At 37.5% G+C, this 17,942-nt stretch overlaps 1 protein-coding gene across 1 annotated transcript in view; it reads right to left on the minus strand.

Moving 5' to 3' along the window:
• Window positions 1-6,152: 6,152 nt before the first annotated feature.
• kcnq1.2 (potassium voltage-gated channel, KQT-like subfamily, member 1.2) overlaps window positions 6,153-17,942 on the minus strand; it is a 122,840-nt gene continuing 111,050 nt past the window's right edge. Inside the window, exon 19 of the mRNA XM_053640910.1 lies at window positions 6,153-7,416. Within this exon, the coding sequence (XP_053496885.1) occupies window positions 7,270-7,416 (147 nt within the window). The 3' untranslated portion in view covers window positions 6,153-7,269. The remainder of the gene's footprint in view (window positions 7,417-17,942) is intronic.

The following is a 17,942-nucleotide window of genomic DNA, read 5'->3' on the forward strand; positions in this document are numbered from 1 at the left end:
ATCAATCCACTGAGTGCATGCTCTCCTTTATAGAAAAACAGTAGGGTCGTGAAAGTCAAAATTTGCATTTACCAAGAACACAATGAGGAAAAAAACAACAAGGGCTCCTCAAATTTAGGGCAAAGAATTTTTACAAGAACTTTTTAACCAGCACCTTTGCACATTTGCAGATTTTTTGGATACAATCACTCTTTAGAAATTACTTCCCACAGAGCAGCATCTAGTAATGGTCTTGTACAACAGCAATGTTAAAAGCAGTTCAGTAATACCAAAATAATGGCCAGTGACCAGTATATGACCAGTAATAATGGCCAAAAGTTTGACATTTTGAATGTGATTTTTTTTTTTTTTTAACATCCCCTTTTATGTTATAATAACCTCCACTCTTTTGAGTAGTGGGCTACTAGATTGTGGAGCATGACTGCTGGGATTTATTCATTCAATCATAAGAACTTCCACTTCAACCTTGGCCAACCATATCTTTATGGACCTTGCTTTGTGCACAGTTGTAATGTAATGATACAGCATGCAAAGACGTCCTATACAATTCTGTGCTTCCAACTTTGTGGCAACAGTTTGGGGAAGAACCACATATGGATGTGATGGTCACGTGTCCGCACACTTTTGGCCATATAGTGTATCATTATATGACATAGAAATGAATGTTTTAACATACTCAATGAAAGGTTTAGTTTAGAAAAAAAAATCATTATGTACCAGTTATCTAGAAAAGCATTAAACATTTAAACTAAAAGAGGATTTAAGACATCTCAGGCAACACCATATGAGTAATGTTAAATTTTTACCACATGGAACTTGCTACACAATTAATTATGAATATAATGAATCCAATGTATTTGCAATTTTCTACACTGCCTTGCAAATTGAGTGAGACTTTATTACACACTGTAAAACCGGACAGTTCATTTAACTCAAAACATTCGAGGAAACTAATTACCTCAAAAATTTTAAGTTGATAAATCAATTTCTTTAAGCCAAATACACTTAAATATAACAAAAATTGAACTCAAACTTGTTATATTTAAGTGTAATTAGTTTCCTCAAATTTTTTTGAGTTAAATGAACTATCCGGTTTTACAGCGCAGTATAATCAATTAAATTCTCTATATAATTATGTGCAGTTTTACACAAATTACCAACGTTATATTGAATACTTAATTTTTTTCAGACTATTGCTATGATGTAAATGATTTCTTAATTGTTTTACATATAATTGATATCCAATCCCTTTAAAAACAAAGAGAAGATCTATTAATTTGATCCTATTTTGTGTTTTTACGATTATGATAAATCAGATCGTATCTTGTATTTCTTGTTGTTGTATACGTTTTTCCCCACATATTTTATTCTTACAGGTTAAATACAGGTAATTACAACAAATTTACCTTCACACATAAACATAACTATATGATTCCTATACATATGATTTCATTTTTCTTTAAATATTTGGCTCACCTTGATTATACGTACTGTATATATATATACTGCTACATTTGAATTAAAAATGCATTTTACACTTTAATTATTATAGTCTCCATTACAGTCAAATATCAACCCTATCAACCGTTTTACCTGAGATTTGACATTGTGAAGCATATGAGAGCACTGTGTATAGCTGATTTGAAGGCTTACATGCATTTTTATTTTTCAAATAAAACTGCAAAGACCTTTTAATATCTTCCAAAATATAATAACAGGGAGGGTTTTGTATGATTGTTATGAGTGGATATACAAAATAAAAGATCAATTATAGGGATAATTATAATAAAAGATTAGAAATAAGACATTATTATAATTAGCAATACTTGCTCTTTATGGCTGGATTCCTCCTATAAATAATTATTTTACTTCACAAGACTAAGAATACAAGAATACATCAGTTTAAAGTGGGGTTTTCAAAGTACCAGAGTCAACAGCATACGTATTTTGAACAATTTCAAAATGAGGAAATACTTTATATAATGAAAGAATCAGGACACGCATGGTTATGAAATAACCATTTATTTATTTATTTATTTATTACTTTTTTGAACAATCTTGGGGAGACTGCTTGCTTGATGACCATATTAGAAATTAATTGAATATATTTTAAAAGACTCTTAGCTCAGAACGATTGTACTTTATGACAGGAAATACACACCTTTCAGTTAGTTCCTATTAAATATAGTTCCTATTAGTTTTGTGTAAAGCCAGTGGGAGATCATTCTTTCAAACTGAAGTGTGTAGGGGAAGAAAAAAAAAAAAAAAAAAACAGAGTCAGAAAAATAGTTAGCACCTAATATCTGAATTTCAGGTAACAGTCTGAGGTAGAACTTTCAGAAATTCACTAAGCCTAGTTCAGATTTAGGCTGGTTATTTGAAAATAATAATAATAATAATAATAATAATAATAATAATAATAATAATAATTAAAAGAATAAATAAATACACATGGCAGAAAATTGAAATCAAATCAAAACGTCTGGGAGTGATGACAATCTCAAATGAGTCATATTTCACCCTCTGATATTACATCATATGACGGTAAATTATTACATCATCCATTTACGGTATTTGAATTGCACAATGTGTGCGTATGTGACTGTATTTGCGTTCATAATTAAACGAACACAGTAGATAATTCAGAGATGAATACGAACACCGCTGTAGGCCCAGAACTGCAGCTTACACAAACTAAACAGAATGTTTTACTCCAGCACGTGCGGCACCGAGACCAAGCTACAGATCATTCAGCAGATATATGTCTTTAAATGAGTCGTATACAGGCCTGCTGTAATCCAGGTTTACAGGAGGACAGTTTGTTTACTACTTCTGATGCTTTTGTTCTCAGCTGGAGAGACATCACACAGAACATGTCAAACGTAACCATGCATTTTATACAGTGTGATCAATTTTATATGAGATATTGAAAATCCTCCTTGATAAACCTTGTCTTATCCTAAATTTCAGTGTCTGCAGTACACCATTATAATGGCTTATAACCATTATTACAGCCAGCAATTTATGCTTTGTTCTCATTTATTGTTAAAAAAATAAAAGTGTCAAGGAATGAGTGAGGAAAAATAGTCATGTGAAATAATATAAAGAAGAAAATTTCAAGGTGGGCCTCAGATAAACATAACACAAAACCTATTGGTGGTCTTATCTCTTAGCAGTGTGTTTACCTAAAGAAGCAATTTCACATTTCCTTTTGTACTCTATCACTGGTCACAGACCTGCATCATTTCCAGTAAATGGCAGTGTAAGCTGTTCATTGAAAGCTCAGAGTTCCTCCCTTCATTTCCTCTAATAACCACAGTGAACGTCAGTGACAAATTCTCAATAAATGAAAGGAATTATGACTAACCTCTTAAGACAAAACTACAGCCTTGTCATGGTGACAGATTTTATCATTAAGAGTATTTGCAGGCAGCTTTAACAATAAACGAAATCATGGTAGTCATTTTGTCTTTTTGCCTCTTAATTTTATTCCATTTTCTCCTCTGTGCTGAGATGCATTTACTCATTCCATCCTCTGGCAGGCAGTTTTGCTCATGTGCTTCAAAAACAGCTGTACGGGGTTTTTTTTGTTTTGTTTTGTCTTTTATTGACTAAACAGAGATTTAAAACAGATTTTCAAAGGAGAATTTTTTTTTTGCTCAGAGTCTGGTTTTGTACTACACCTACTGTATTATAATCAGTAAATCTGTTGCTTTTCACTTTAACATCCAGACTTATTGCTCTTAAATAGCATGCAGTACAGAAATATCCTTTGTTTGCTTATCATGGATTTGCACTAGCTTTTTTTTTTCTTTTTTTTTTCTTCTCGTTCATCGTTCGTGATGTGGCCTGAACTGCGTGTTTGCTTTGGTCCAGTAGCGCTCATTAGGTGGGCCCACCTGCAGCCAGTCAAAAGCTCTTTATCAGGTAGTGGAGCAGCTCTGCTGAAGCATGCAGGGCAAAACATCTACAGCAGCCTCACTTCACATTATCCTGCATGCTCTAATCTATTCAGCTCCTGCAGACCAGATTAGTACTGTATGGAAGGTCAAGTCAGGTGAAGTAAACAGTTTTATTACAAGATAAAGGTTTTAATGAAAATGTCACGAGGGACATCGTTTACAGGTATTTTCAGTTTGAGCTACAGTCACTTACATATTGTTGTAGAAAGATAAGACTGAAAATTTGATTGTATTTTTTGATCATGAAAAAATCACAGACCTTAAAACCAGTGGATGACTGGACAGTTAGTGGAGTTTTGGATACAGAAGTTGGAGTAAGCGTGTGTGTGTGCGTGTGCCCCACTGACGTGGCGTGGTGTAGCGCCCACCGGTGAGGCAGTACTGCAGCTGTCTCTCCTCATGCCTCACATACTGCCTGGCCTGGCCAAACCAACACTCGCCACTGAAGTCCTTCCAGCCCTGGCCTGGAATTCTCCCTCTGTCTGGGAGAAAAATCCACAGCAATTTGACCTAGTTCATCAGACCATCTCATTTCTACGTAAAAACCGAATGCGAGCCTAAATTCATGCCATATTCACAGCTGTCCTGAGGCTGAGATGATCGAAATGGAGCCTACTTTTATTAAAAAAAAAAAAAAAAGGAACGTAGCTGTGCCTGAAACTTTTATATTATACAGAAAACATATGGATTGGAAAGGGGAAAAGCCAAGGCAAAAACAAATCTCTGAGTGTGTAGTTTGTTTGCTTTAAGCAAAACAGACTCAAAGCCAAGTGAAGTGGTAAGAGGAAATTCATGAACAAATTGTACATGGTGTACATTAACCAACATATAGTGATAGAATTAAACAAGTTTGAATAAATTAGCCAACGGACAATCATCTACTGCCACAGGAAAACAGTCAAAATCCATCAAGACAAAATCAGGAAACTTTTTTCAAAACGGATAAAAGCAGTCTTCAAGCCATAGGTCAGGATCAGCCGGCACTCCAACTGTTCCAGGCCTGTTGCTATTTAGAAAGCACAGGAGCGCAGCAGTCAGCTGCTGCAGGGTGGCACTCGCACCGCACACACACACACCTGTTCTTACTCATATCTGCTTTCATAGGAGACCAGTGGTCACAGGTGGCCCCAGTAATGGCTCCACTGCTCAGGCTTGTCTTCCAGTCACGCAGGCTTCAGTAGGAGATACACGCTTAAGTAACTTCTAAAGCTCAGCATGGAGGCTGAAATAAATCTACGGTCGATTTGAATCAGGTTTAGCGGATACTTCACTAGGGAAATGGATTCTGACCTTCAGTAACCTTCATGTCAAAACATGCCTTTAGTGTGCAAAATTTACAACGCCTTTATAGATGTGGTTGTAATGATTATACTGTATGTTAATTCCCTAGCTATGTAGTCTGCTGACAAAGATAAGAATCTCCATTCTGTCAGTCTAGAGCTTGTTTGGAGGTTTCCCCATTGATGTCAGGTCTTTATTCTTCTTCCTTAATGTCTTTCCTGGGGCCTGGTCACCAGTGATAAACCATGACCGAGCTCTTCTGCCATCAAAAAGCCTCTGAATTGGGGAGGATCTCTTAAATCTCCACATGAAAGTAGCACAGTGTCGTGATCACACAGAGCTGACTGTGTAAACCCGAGCAGAGGTCTCCGTCACAGACATAAAACAGGGGACAAAAGCAGAGCAACAGCATGCGCATAGAGGTAGAGCCACGGCCCTCTGTAATTGAACATGGCTCCAGACCAGACTTCCTTTTCCCTCCCTCCTGTTCTCTCATCCCCCCCCTCCCTCTCTAAGCCTGGCCTTGTTGATCTTGGGACATCCATCGTATTTTTTGGCATTTGAACACAAATATAATTGTGTAGAAATTTGAGAGCAATTCTTTCACTGCTTGCACTTAACTTGAAAATGTTCCTCAGCAAGTCAGAATTTAGGGTAAATACAAAAACGCATTATGTGATAAATGCTAAATTCAAAAACGCTATTCTTTTACTGACATTTTCTTAAATGCAGTCACACCATCAAAGGTACAGCATTAACATTTAAGATATAAATGCATATTTATTTACAAAATTTATTTTCTTACAATGTGCTGTATATATATATATATATATATATATATATATATATATATATATATATATATATATATATATATTATACAATGCTGATTGTTCTTACATTAATAGATCCTGGTGATAGTCATGGCAGAAATGTGATGAGCCAATGCTACATTATGTACATTAGTTATAAAACAATACAGAGCAGTGTGAGATAATCACAGTTTGAATTGTGCTCTCGTTTATTTTCATGAGTGATCTGGAAAAAAAGCCTAAAAGAAAAAGAAAAAACACTCCTCTTACACTAACTTTCCCCTTCTTCGAGCTCTCTTCTCTCTATGAACCCTGTGATAAAAGAACATGTTTAATTAACACATTAAAAAGCAAAACCACAGACCAATTTGTTCTGTGCCAGGCAAGGTGCCAACAGATGAGTGTGACTTGTGAATGGAGTGCAAGCACCTTATCTCTCTGTTCTCCCTCACTCTGTTTTTTCTGCTTGTGGTTACTGAAAGCAAATCTACTTTTTACTGTATTTTCCTTTCATCAAATGCTGGCATCTGGCATCTAGCCACCTCACCTTTACCAGAAGTTTTGCATTCAAATAGCTAGAGCGAGAAAAAATAATCACAGACTTAATGGGAGTAATCCGGTGAAATTGTAAAATGAATAGGCTGTTGAAAGCCTTGGCACTGCTTACTGAGTCCACAACCTCAAACAGCTCTCCCTCTTCCTTTCTTACATTCCATTTAAGTCCATTAAACCCCATCAGCAGCGTTTCGCTGTTTTGATTATCTCTGCCATATCTATTTATCAGTGGTGAATCTAACTCATGCAAAACGTGTTCACACTTACTAACGTGCACATTAACATGTGGGATGAATAAACTCTATCACTCTCCCCTTGTGCTGCAGTAGTTTAAGATCACAATCGTTCTCTTGACATGTGTCCATGTAGCATATTTTGAATCAGAGGTTTTTCTTCTTCCAAAATAGCAGGATTTTCAGCTATCCATCTTTAATAACTAAAGTGATGGAAATCAAATAAGGAGGGAACTCTGAATGACTTCCCTATGCTGCAAGCTAGTAAAGTGTTGAACACATAGCATGTTGTCTTTGGAAGACACATTGGAAGCGAAACTCTCTTGCTAGCTTGGCCGGTTTATTATCAAGTTTCCATATGGACATTACAGTTTCCACACTCCTTATTAAAAGATGTCTTCCAATCTTGCCTGCTTTCTGTTGCTCTCATTGTCCTTTCTTCATGCTGCCACTCTGGCGTTTCATTAAGCGGGAGCTGCAGTGGCTTGGTTTCTGAAGCAGCTCTGGTTCGAGTTGGAACTGATCCACCAGGATCTTCAGGACACTCTCCAGTTTGTGGTCCATCTGAAACACCTACATGAAAGAGACATTAGAGAGAGAGAGAGAGAGAGAGAGAGAGAGAGAGAGAGATTGAGATTGAGATTGATTTAACCATCAGCACTGTATTTTGAGGAGCAGTGATGTTGGGTCTATTTATTTATTCATTTACTCAGGGGCAATACGCATTAATAATACAAAAGAAATGTAAAATGTGCCAGATTTAGCCAAATTGGCTCATTTTCATCTGTATTCTCTGAATTGTCATTACACAAATACAAAACTATCGTACCAGAATCTCTACAAATGCTCACAATTTTGACAGGAACCACATTTTCAATTTTCTAGAGAAGCCACAGTCTGGGCCTGTAAGTAATAAAGGTCTAAGATCAGACCTTCACGTTTACACCAATCAGCCATAACATTAAAACCCCTGACAGGTGACTTGAATAACACTGATTATCTCGTTACAATGGCACCTGTTAAGGGGTGGGATATATTAGACAGCAAGTGAACAGTCGGTTCTTGAAGTTGATGTGTTGAAAGCAGAAAAGTGTAAGTGTAAGCAGGGCAAGTGTAAGGATCTGAGCGACTCTGACAAGGGCCAGATGACTAGATGACTGGTTGGAGCATCTCCAAAACAGCAGGTCTTGTAGGGTGTTCGGGATACGCAGTGGTTAGTACTTACCAAAAGTGTGTGTGTGTGTGTGTGTGTGTGTGTGTGTGTGTGTGTGTGTGTGTGTGTGTGTGTGTTTGGTGTGTATTTTTAACCAAAAGGACATGTGTCACTTTTATTGACATGCCTCGAAATTCTAATGAACAAAATGGACTGGAAACATGTTCCCCTTTATATTTAACATTTTCAAGTTCACTCAAGTGTTTAGGAACTCTTAAGCAGTCATGCATAACTTCCTGTTTCACGGGCGCATAAATATGAGGTGACAAAGAGGCCAAATTTCCTCAGTCCTTCATCAACGGGGTGGGAAAAAAAATCAAGACTACAGAAATGAAATGAGACAAATGTGTGTTCATAAATCATGCTTTAAAAATAGCTACAAGCCATGTGTACAATTAGTCCATGTGTACAATTAGGGCAAGAATTGAGACAAAAAACAACCTGAGCTGTAAGGAACACAATTATATTTTGCCCTCATGCACAATGAATGGCAAAATCGGCTCCAGGGATCACAGATGGAGATTTGCAGCAAGTAGTAGTATTTTGGAGTCACCAAGTCTCCAAATCTACAATTAGACGCCACCTCAATGCCAACAAACTATTTGGAAGGTCTGCCAGAAGAAGGCCTTTTCCTTCATCTAACCACATACGTAAGCGCCTGTTCACTAGACGCTACTGAAACTTTGATTGGAATCAGCTTCTATGGTCAGATAAGACAAAAATATCTTTTCTGCAGCAAAACATTAAAAGCGGTTAAAGAACTTAATCGCCACTATTATGTATAGTGGAGGATCAGTGATGCTGATGACTGCAGTCTATTAAAGAACACAGCAGCAAGAGTATTGTTTATTATATTAGTCCACAATTTACATCTACATTGTTACTTTAGTGTGCCCATTGTTGGAGTTCTCTGTGTTATTTAGATAATATTTACTTTACTTACTTTACCTAGGCTTACTTTATAACAAGAACATCAGTTTATTTATACGTTTAGTCATGAAAACCCATAAAGGCCTAAATTGCACCAGACTCTATTAACAAACAGACTGACATAAATATATGTTCATAAAGCAGGAGAACATTCCCTGCTTGTTTGAAGGGGGTGTATAAATCTGTATTGTAAACATATCACTGGTAATCTACTGCATTAACAGCATTCCAGGCTCATGGCGTTTGCTAGATTGGAAATTCCTCCTGTCCTATAGGCAGCAATCCTCTGACCTGTGAACATCCCAACAACACAAATTGTGAAAGAACGGTTTCATCAGGTTAAAGTTTTGAGGACCAAGCCTGGTTTAGAGCTTCGAACCAAGATCTTTACCATGACAAGAAGGCTAGGAACATTTGAAGCTTTCAGTTCCTAGTTGTTTCAGGGACTTTTTTCCATTCAGTCTTAAAATGTATGCTCAGTGACCTGTACTGTATATTCCTATTAACTGGTGAGTTCCTCCAAAATTAGTTTAATAATAGCAAAGCCACATGCTACAGTACATCCACCATTATTGTTTTTGTATGAAAGAAATGGACCTTTCTGGTTTTGTGGTTTAAGCGAGCCAGCACGGGTGGTTGTAGTGAAATTGTGACACTTTCAATGTTTGGGAACATAAGATACAAAGACAAGTGATACGTCAGCTGTTCTCAACACATGCTAAGAACTGTGGACACAGCCCAGACACATCTACCCCAGCATACACATCACAGTTTGGCCTACGCTTCACCAGTACACAACTAAACTGCATATTACATTTAAACATTTATGTGTGTATATATGTATTTGCGAATTTGTGAGGACATCTGTGTTTATGTTTATATATCTACAGCAAATATTACATCAGAATGAATTTTTTTAACATACAAAGACAGGGATTAGTTTTGTCCCTGTCCTTTCCATTTGTATCCACGTGACTCACGGAACAGGACAGCTGTTGTGGTAAAGACACAGTGTCCATGTTAATCACAAAACACGCATTCCCTTCCTGTGTCCTAGGGCGCAACACAACCCGCCCTTCTAAACAATTGTCTACCACACCCTCTGTTCTTTGTTTGTGTTTTTTGTTTACTGTTTAACTGTTGTTTCCTTGTTTGCGAGCACATGACAGCGTTCCATAACAAGGCTACGTGTAAATATACACTGTGGGTTTTTTTTTTATACACTCAAAGTTTTTTTTTTTTTTTTTTTTTACAGTTTAATTACTATTCTTTCTACCAAACAAACTAAATGATACAGAACTTAAGCAATTAAATAGGGAGGCCTAAATCTTTGTGGAACTCATTCACTGGTCAGTTTCAGCACTTAGTAGGTAATAGAAAAAACACTCACTGTGCTAGCGTTAATTGTAAAACATAAAGTCAGGTCCAAAAGTATTTGAACAGCGACACAATTTTTGTAATTTTGCCTCAGTATGCAACCACAATGGATCTGAAATGAAGCAATCAAGATGTGATTGAAATGTAGACTTTCAGCTTTATTTCAAGGGGTTTAACAAAAATATTGCATTCACCGTTTAGGAATTACAGTCCCTCCATTTTCACAGCCCCAAAGTAATTGGACAATTGACTGAAAAGCAGTTTCATGGCCAAGTGTGGCCTGTTTCCTTGTTATTTCATGACAAATTAAGGAGATAAAAGGTCTGGAGTTGATTCCAAGCGTTGGATTTGCATTTGGTACAGTAGTTGTTTATGGGAACAAAATAAGCGACCCAATCAGAGTGTTGAGGCAAGTAAAGGAGGCCATCAGAAGGCCTGGCAAAGCATCTCAAAGGATGAAACGCAGCATTTGATGATATTTATGATTATGTTAGTTTGTCCAATTACTTTTGAGCCTGTGAAAATGGAGGGACTGTAATTCCTTAATAGTTAATGCAATATTTTTGTTAAACCCCTTGAAATAAAGCTGAAAGTCTACACTTCAATCACTGCGCTCTGACCCCAGCTTCCTAACATGCTGGGGTATGTGAAGAAAAAGAATTTCACTGTGCATAAGTATATGTGATCAATAAAGACTTGTTATCTTTATTACTTAATTTCAAATACATTGTGGTCGTGTACTGAGGCATAATAAAAATTTTTTAAAAAACCTCACTGTCCAAATACTTATGGATCTGACTGTAAATATGGTGTGCAAGTGCCTAATTAGGGTGACATGGAAAACTCGTTTTATGAAAAATGTACTTGTGGTTAATTGGCGTTATCTCACACTGAAAATATGAAGAAATCTAACTGTTAATTTACACATTGATTTTAAGAAAAACTAATGAACAAATATATATTCACTATATACTGTAGTATTAACTATAAATCATAAACATGTGGTGTGCTAAAAGTGCATTTCCAGATTCACTTAAACCTAATTCTCGGTTATATTTTGAAATTTTAGTGTATTTAAAATAAAGTCATTTATGCAAAAATGCTAATTTGACTGGCAGCAAGGGGTTGTCTTTTTTTTTTTTTTTTGTAAATTGATAATAAACCTATTATTGCATATTATAACCAATGAAACTTGTACCACCAAAACTTCATTCACCCAGTGACCTCACTGCTCCTTAATCTTCACGAGATCAATGTCATGAATTTTTTTGGAACCAGGTTTGCCAGTTCTCACACATCTGGTATGAGACTCGTGTTCTTAGGTCCACCCAAATACATTTCACACAAAATCCCAAGAAAACCCCTCACTGATAAGAAAAAAAACATCCTGTTCGTAAGGGAGAGTATCGTTTGGCTCTCTGTCCTAGACACTGAATTCTGTTCCCACTTAGAAGGATTAGAGAGCTCACGCCACATCACTACACTTACCCAAGAAATAATGGCATTTAAAGAAATCAATATGACTATGCTGTCATTTCAGTAAAAATCTTTAGACAGTTTGCTAAGGAATGTAATCATTTTTTATGTGAAATGATTGGTGAACTTCAAATAATAAAAAAAGAAGACTTTTTTAACATTCATCTGCATAATTGGCTAATGCTCTGCTTGAAGATTTAGCCCAGATCACATTTATTAAGATTATTCTCATGTTTAGAAAATGAGAAACATTAGACTACCCAATTTGGAAAAGGGGTATTATCATCCACAAAAATTGAGTAATAATAATGATAAGGAAAACACATTTATCGCCACTGTATTGGTCTATGATAGGTCGATCACACCTCAGTGAGTACTAAGTACTGGCTCATAATAATTTAACAAGATGTCTGGGGTTTATGATTAGAAACAAGGAGCAACATGTATAAGTATTGTGAGAAGTCAATCTACGGTGATTCTGACCCTACACTATTGGACTTCAGAGATATCTGCTCCCACTCATTGTACGTTTTGTATATATAACGATGCTTGGCTGCTCCCTGACTCAACAACGCAAGAGTAACGGAAATGAGGAGAACTCTGGATGAGCTTCTGGTGGCCGGGTGTAGCTGACTGCAGACCTGCAATGTAACCAGAGCGCGAGCACAGAATTTGCCAAGGTCAGAGTCACCACAGCAGATTCACAGAATGCACTGTGTTTAACACTGCCAGATACAATATGTTCTTTGTGTTTAAACTATAGTGCGAGAGGGGAGAGAGGAGTAAAGAGAATATGAAAAGGAGTGTGAGTCAGTGAGTGAGTGAGTGAGTAACTGAATAAGAAGCTGGGGTGAGGGAAGGAAGGGGGGTGGGGGAGCAGAGCGAGAACGGTGGAATTTGACTAAACTAAGAGAAAGCCGTCTTCTGACTAGTGCACTGGTTAGAAATGAAAAACAGACAGGGATATGGTTTAAAGTGCAGGAAACAGACTGCGAACACCTTACGCACATGATAAGAATCATTTGCCACGTGCCACTAAACGCTAATCTCTCTTTCTCTCTCTCTCTCTCTCTCTTTCTCTCTCTCTCTCAGTAGAGTGCACACTCAAAGATGCTATTGTTTCTGAGTCACTCTTGAAGGTACAATCACCACCCGTGCACATGCACACACATAAACACACTCATTTTATCCCTTCTCTCTTTTGAAACCGCAACTGCGATTTGTGAGCCCTCATTTTACTGGACCTGCGTACAGTCTGTGTTTGTACTAGAAATGTTAACAAAGGGTTACTTCACATGTTGTATGCTGCATGAGAAGTTATGCAGGAGCAGCAATTTCTTTATATTTAAAAAGGCAGAGAGGAGAAAGAACAGGCCTCATGGCCAACACGGGGAAACGTTTTTTTGAAAGCTCCTTGGCTGGAGGACATGTCTATCTCAATGTTGTGGCACACTCGAACCCTCGAGAATGTCCTTTTTCCTGCTCTTGAATGCCTTGACGCCACTTTCAGGTTATCGTTTCTATTTGGATTTATCAGGACTCATAGGCTATACTGTGTGTATAATTCTCAAAGCTCCTTGTAACAGTTGTCCAGTTGGCCCTCTAAACATTTGTTCTGCAGGCAGGCAGCTGAGCGTCCTTTCTTTACTGGTCTCTGGTGCTCGCCCAAGGGTGTGGCCACAAATCCCTTTTCATAAGCTCTGCAGGGGGGAAGGTGCGTGCGTGTATGTGTGCATGTGTGTGCGTGCGTGTGTGTGTGTGTGTGTGTGTGTGTGTGTGTGTGTGTGTGTGTGAGTGAGTGCATCAGACCTCTGGAAAATTCCTTATTTGGGCAGTCTTGCGGTTACTTTTGAAATGTGTTCACCAGGCATGGGTCTATTAATGACGGCTTGTTGAGCAGCACAGCAAGTTAAAATTAAGCATTACAGATTGTGTTTAAAACATTTTTTACCACATTATTTTTTTTCCAAGTCTGTGATGTTGTGCATCTCTCTCTCTCTCTCTCTCTCTCTCTCTCTCTCTCTCTCAAACACAGGCATCCAGTGCACACATGCATACACCTACACACACATGCACCATAAGCAGCACAAGTGTCCAATAAACATGAGGGTGTGGGGACAGATGTAGGCTGGTAGGGAGTGTTTAGGCGGATCTCAGCGGGCCGTGTTGTCTTGTTTGGTGAACACTGGCGTCTTTATGGACTCAGTGACTCTCTCCAGCTGCTTCATCACACCAAGACACAACAGAGGATAGAAAGGGGACTGCAGCCGGCTCTAATTCATCTCGCTACTGTCATCTAAGAGTAAGTAAAGGGTTAACAAGTCATAAAGAATTCCTACTGTAGGTTTAAAAATAACATGCAAGACACAAGTTTGACTATATTCCCCATTTAAGCTTTACTGGATCTTAAACTGTCAGTCATCTGAGTAATCTATGACATGAATAACTTTACTACTATTGAATGTGAATAGTTTTTTTTCTTTTGCTGCTTAGATCAATGAGCCTATAAACATGGAACGCATAAAATCTAATATCTCCCTATGCTACAGTTCTATTGTAATGTCTTCAGGTTATCGCACTGGTTCTTAATCCAGTCCTCAGGGAAACCCATAGACTCAACATTTCTGCTCTATCCCAACTTACACAACACAAGGATAGAGCAAAACGTATTTGTACACTGAGGTCTGGTTTGGGAACTATTATATTATAATGCTGAAAAGTCTCATATCTACAATGGATATAAAAATCTACACACCCCTGTTCAATTTGAAGTTTGTGTTGATGTAAAAAAAAAAAAAAAGAAAAGAAAAAAAAAAGAAAAAAGAAAGAAATCATGATAAGTCATATCAGATCTTTTTTTTTCCAAACTGAATGTGATATAGCAACCAACAAAATTCAAGTGAAAAACAAATAGAAACATTTTAGGTGGGAAAAAAGTTGCACAAGTGTGCACACTCTTTTATAATGGGGTGTGTGACTGCGCTCAGAATTTACCAATCATGTTCAAACTCATGTTCAAAAAGTAATTCTCATACACCTGTCATGAATGACATGATTATGTTTAACCCCCCAAAAAGATCATCTGTTTCTGTAGGATTTTACTGACATCTTCGACTGCTGCAGCTGTGGTTCGCAAAGAGGTATCCATCAGGAGATGAGTACAAAAGATTTTTTTTCAAAACATTACATGCACCATGGAACACCGTGAAGGCCATCATCAACAAATGATGAAAATGAGTCCAAGGTAGAAGGTTTTGGGCATAATTCTTAAAGGATATGTTTGGCACAAAAACAAGACAGCTTACCAATCCACTGAACAGAGTGAAGCATGGTGGTGGCAGCATCGTATTTTGGGGCTGCTTCTCTTCAGTCGGGACTGGGGATCTAGTCAAAATAGAGGAAATCTATTCTGGCAAACCTGCAGGCCTCAGGCAGCTAAAGATGAAGAACATTTCACCTTTCCAGCATGATAACAACCCAAGCAGATCTACATCCTATCAAAGACCAGTGGAACGACTTGGAGAGAGCTGTGTTCAGGATAGATCTGGAACATTTTTGCAAGGAGGAGTTCAATAAAATGGCCAAATCAAGATCTGTTAAGCTGGTAGACTCGTATCTAAAAAGATCAAGTGTTGTATTACAAGCAAAAGGTGCTTTAACAAAATATTAGTTGTGGGAGTGTGCACACTTGTGCAACCGGTTGAATTTTGTTTCCTTCTTCTTTTGATCCAATGAAACATTTATATTTGTTTTCCACCTACATTTTGTTGGTTGCTATATCACATTAATGGTGGAAAAAATATCTGAAATGATCTTTGTTTTTTTGTTTGTTTGTTTGTTTGTTTTTTTTTTACATTACAAAACCCTGCCATTTTAACAGGTGTGTGTAGACTTTTTATACCTCTGTAGTTACTTTGCTTTTGCAGCTCTGGAAATCATCTTGTGATAAGCACCAGGAAAGAAAATATGAAGCAGTTTTTTTCTGAGGCAATTTTAGCTTCCAAATTTGCGGATTATAGGAATAGCCAGATTCCTTGTGAACTCTCTAAATCACTCTGCACTTGTCTGTTTCTATTAGACTCAACACAGCAGGAAAAGGTAAAAGGTGAGATGGCCGTCTGTGTTTGACCATTCTCTTCTGAAATTATTTCCATGCATTTTCTAAGCATATGATTGCAGGAGAAATGTGGGACAGCTAAGTAATAATCAATGCCTGATATTTAAGCACACTTATTTGGTATTAGTACACCTGGTTCCATCATTTTTAGAGTACACGGCTGAATCAAATACCAATCTGGACCAGACCATGTATGTCCAATATCACACCAAACCAGACTAGACCAGTTCGTGGCACACGTCGTCCTCTTCCTCCACCTGTTCTGCTCTGCTCAGCCAACACCCATGAGACACCCCCAGTTTAGAGGTGCTCGCTGCCTGCTGCAAACATGTATTTTTAGATAGTAGGTGAACACATCTAGTGCCCATCAACCACTGCCCAAACTTCCTGCCCTCCTATCTCTCTCTCTCTCTCTCTCTCTCTCTTTTTTTCTTTCTCCCCGGTCTTGCCTCCCATGCAGCCACTTCCCAATGAAAGAAAGCAGTCATTGGGCAGATCACTGTCCCCTTTTAGTCTCAATGTTTACTCAGGATGGCTGAAATAGAGCGCTGCAGAAAATAAATACAGGTAGGGCTTTCAAGTCTTAAAAAGACTTGTGTGCTGAGTTTCTATTTCGGAGAGGATGACTGAGTTAGGCCTTGCCACAGGGGTGGTTTTTATGAGGGTGTGGTTTGAGGGGGCATGACTAAGAGATGAAAAAAAGGGTTTTATGCATTTATGTCACAGACAAATAACCAGAGTATTATATAGCATAAAAATTATGTTTGTGCATATGAGTATGAAGCATGTAAGACAAACAAATTAACGTGAACATACTAACTGTCTCATCATGGATGCAGTGGATTATATTAGACTATTATTTAGTTTAGATTTTGGGAAATAAAACCAGCAAAATTCATGAGAGAACAAAAATAACTACATAAGCTGAATTATGAACTAGAGTATAGAATTCACAGACCATGCTGACAGTGCCGATACTTTTTCCTCTGTTTTTTTTTTTTTTTTTTTCTCCAGCAGTTTTCAACATTCAGTTTTTTTCTGGGTCATAATGTTCATTTAAAAAAATAAATAAATCAGGTTCAGGTCACGCCTACTGCAGATACAAATCTGAACACAAATACAGATACGGATGTTTGGAGCACAGAAGAGATACAGATACAGATAGTGGCACTGTGTTACAACCCTACTGTGTATATAGACCGAGGAGATTAAATGGATAACACTGATTAAAACTGAACTCGGTTAGTGTATATCAGCCACATTGGCTCTGTCATACAGTATATTTTCCCAAACTGCTTGTGATGTGGAAGGGCCATCATTCTCTATAATGTATATAATCTGTGTCAGTATGCAAGTAAACAGTGTTAAGAGGTTAGACTGACTTTAATAAATAAATAATTCAGCACCCATTTTGCAACCTAGAATGCAGGGTGTATGGCCAGAATGTCATTAGTCATGTTCTAAAATGAATGATGTGCATGACAAGGTGAAAGATTCAACGTTTGCACACTTTCTCGACATGCCAGACTGAATACAGACCCAATCGTAATTAACGGTGTCTAAAACCTTCACAAACACAGGGAATCTCTTCTGTTACATATGCATTATGCCAACACTCTGTAATTTTACGCAATAATAATATACACTGCATACATAATACTCTTAACCACATGAAATAGTTCAAATGAAGGGGTTTGCAAACATCAAAATGTTCAGATAGAGCAAAAGCTACTGTAAGTAATTCAAGCATGATTAACAAAATTAACATCAGTGACTAACGTGTGTCTGAGTCACTTCTTCTCCAAACGCTGGCTCAGGGCTTCTGGGCTAAGTTGGCTTGTTTTCTATTAACGTTTGGCTTTGCAGCAAAAAAAAATTACAAAAATTAAATGAACAATGAATTAATGAACAAACTTGAATGAGCCAGATGTGTATCAGTGGTTACTGAGTAGCCAGTAGCAAGAAGGGGAAGAGTGTGATCATAAA

This window comes from Ictalurus furcatus, chromosome 14, assembly GCF_023375685.1.
Source record: "Ictalurus furcatus strain D&B chromosome 14, Billie_1.0, whole genome shotgun sequence".
Taxonomy (NCBI): Eukaryota; Metazoa; Chordata; class Actinopteri; order Siluriformes; family Ictaluridae; genus Ictalurus; species Ictalurus furcatus.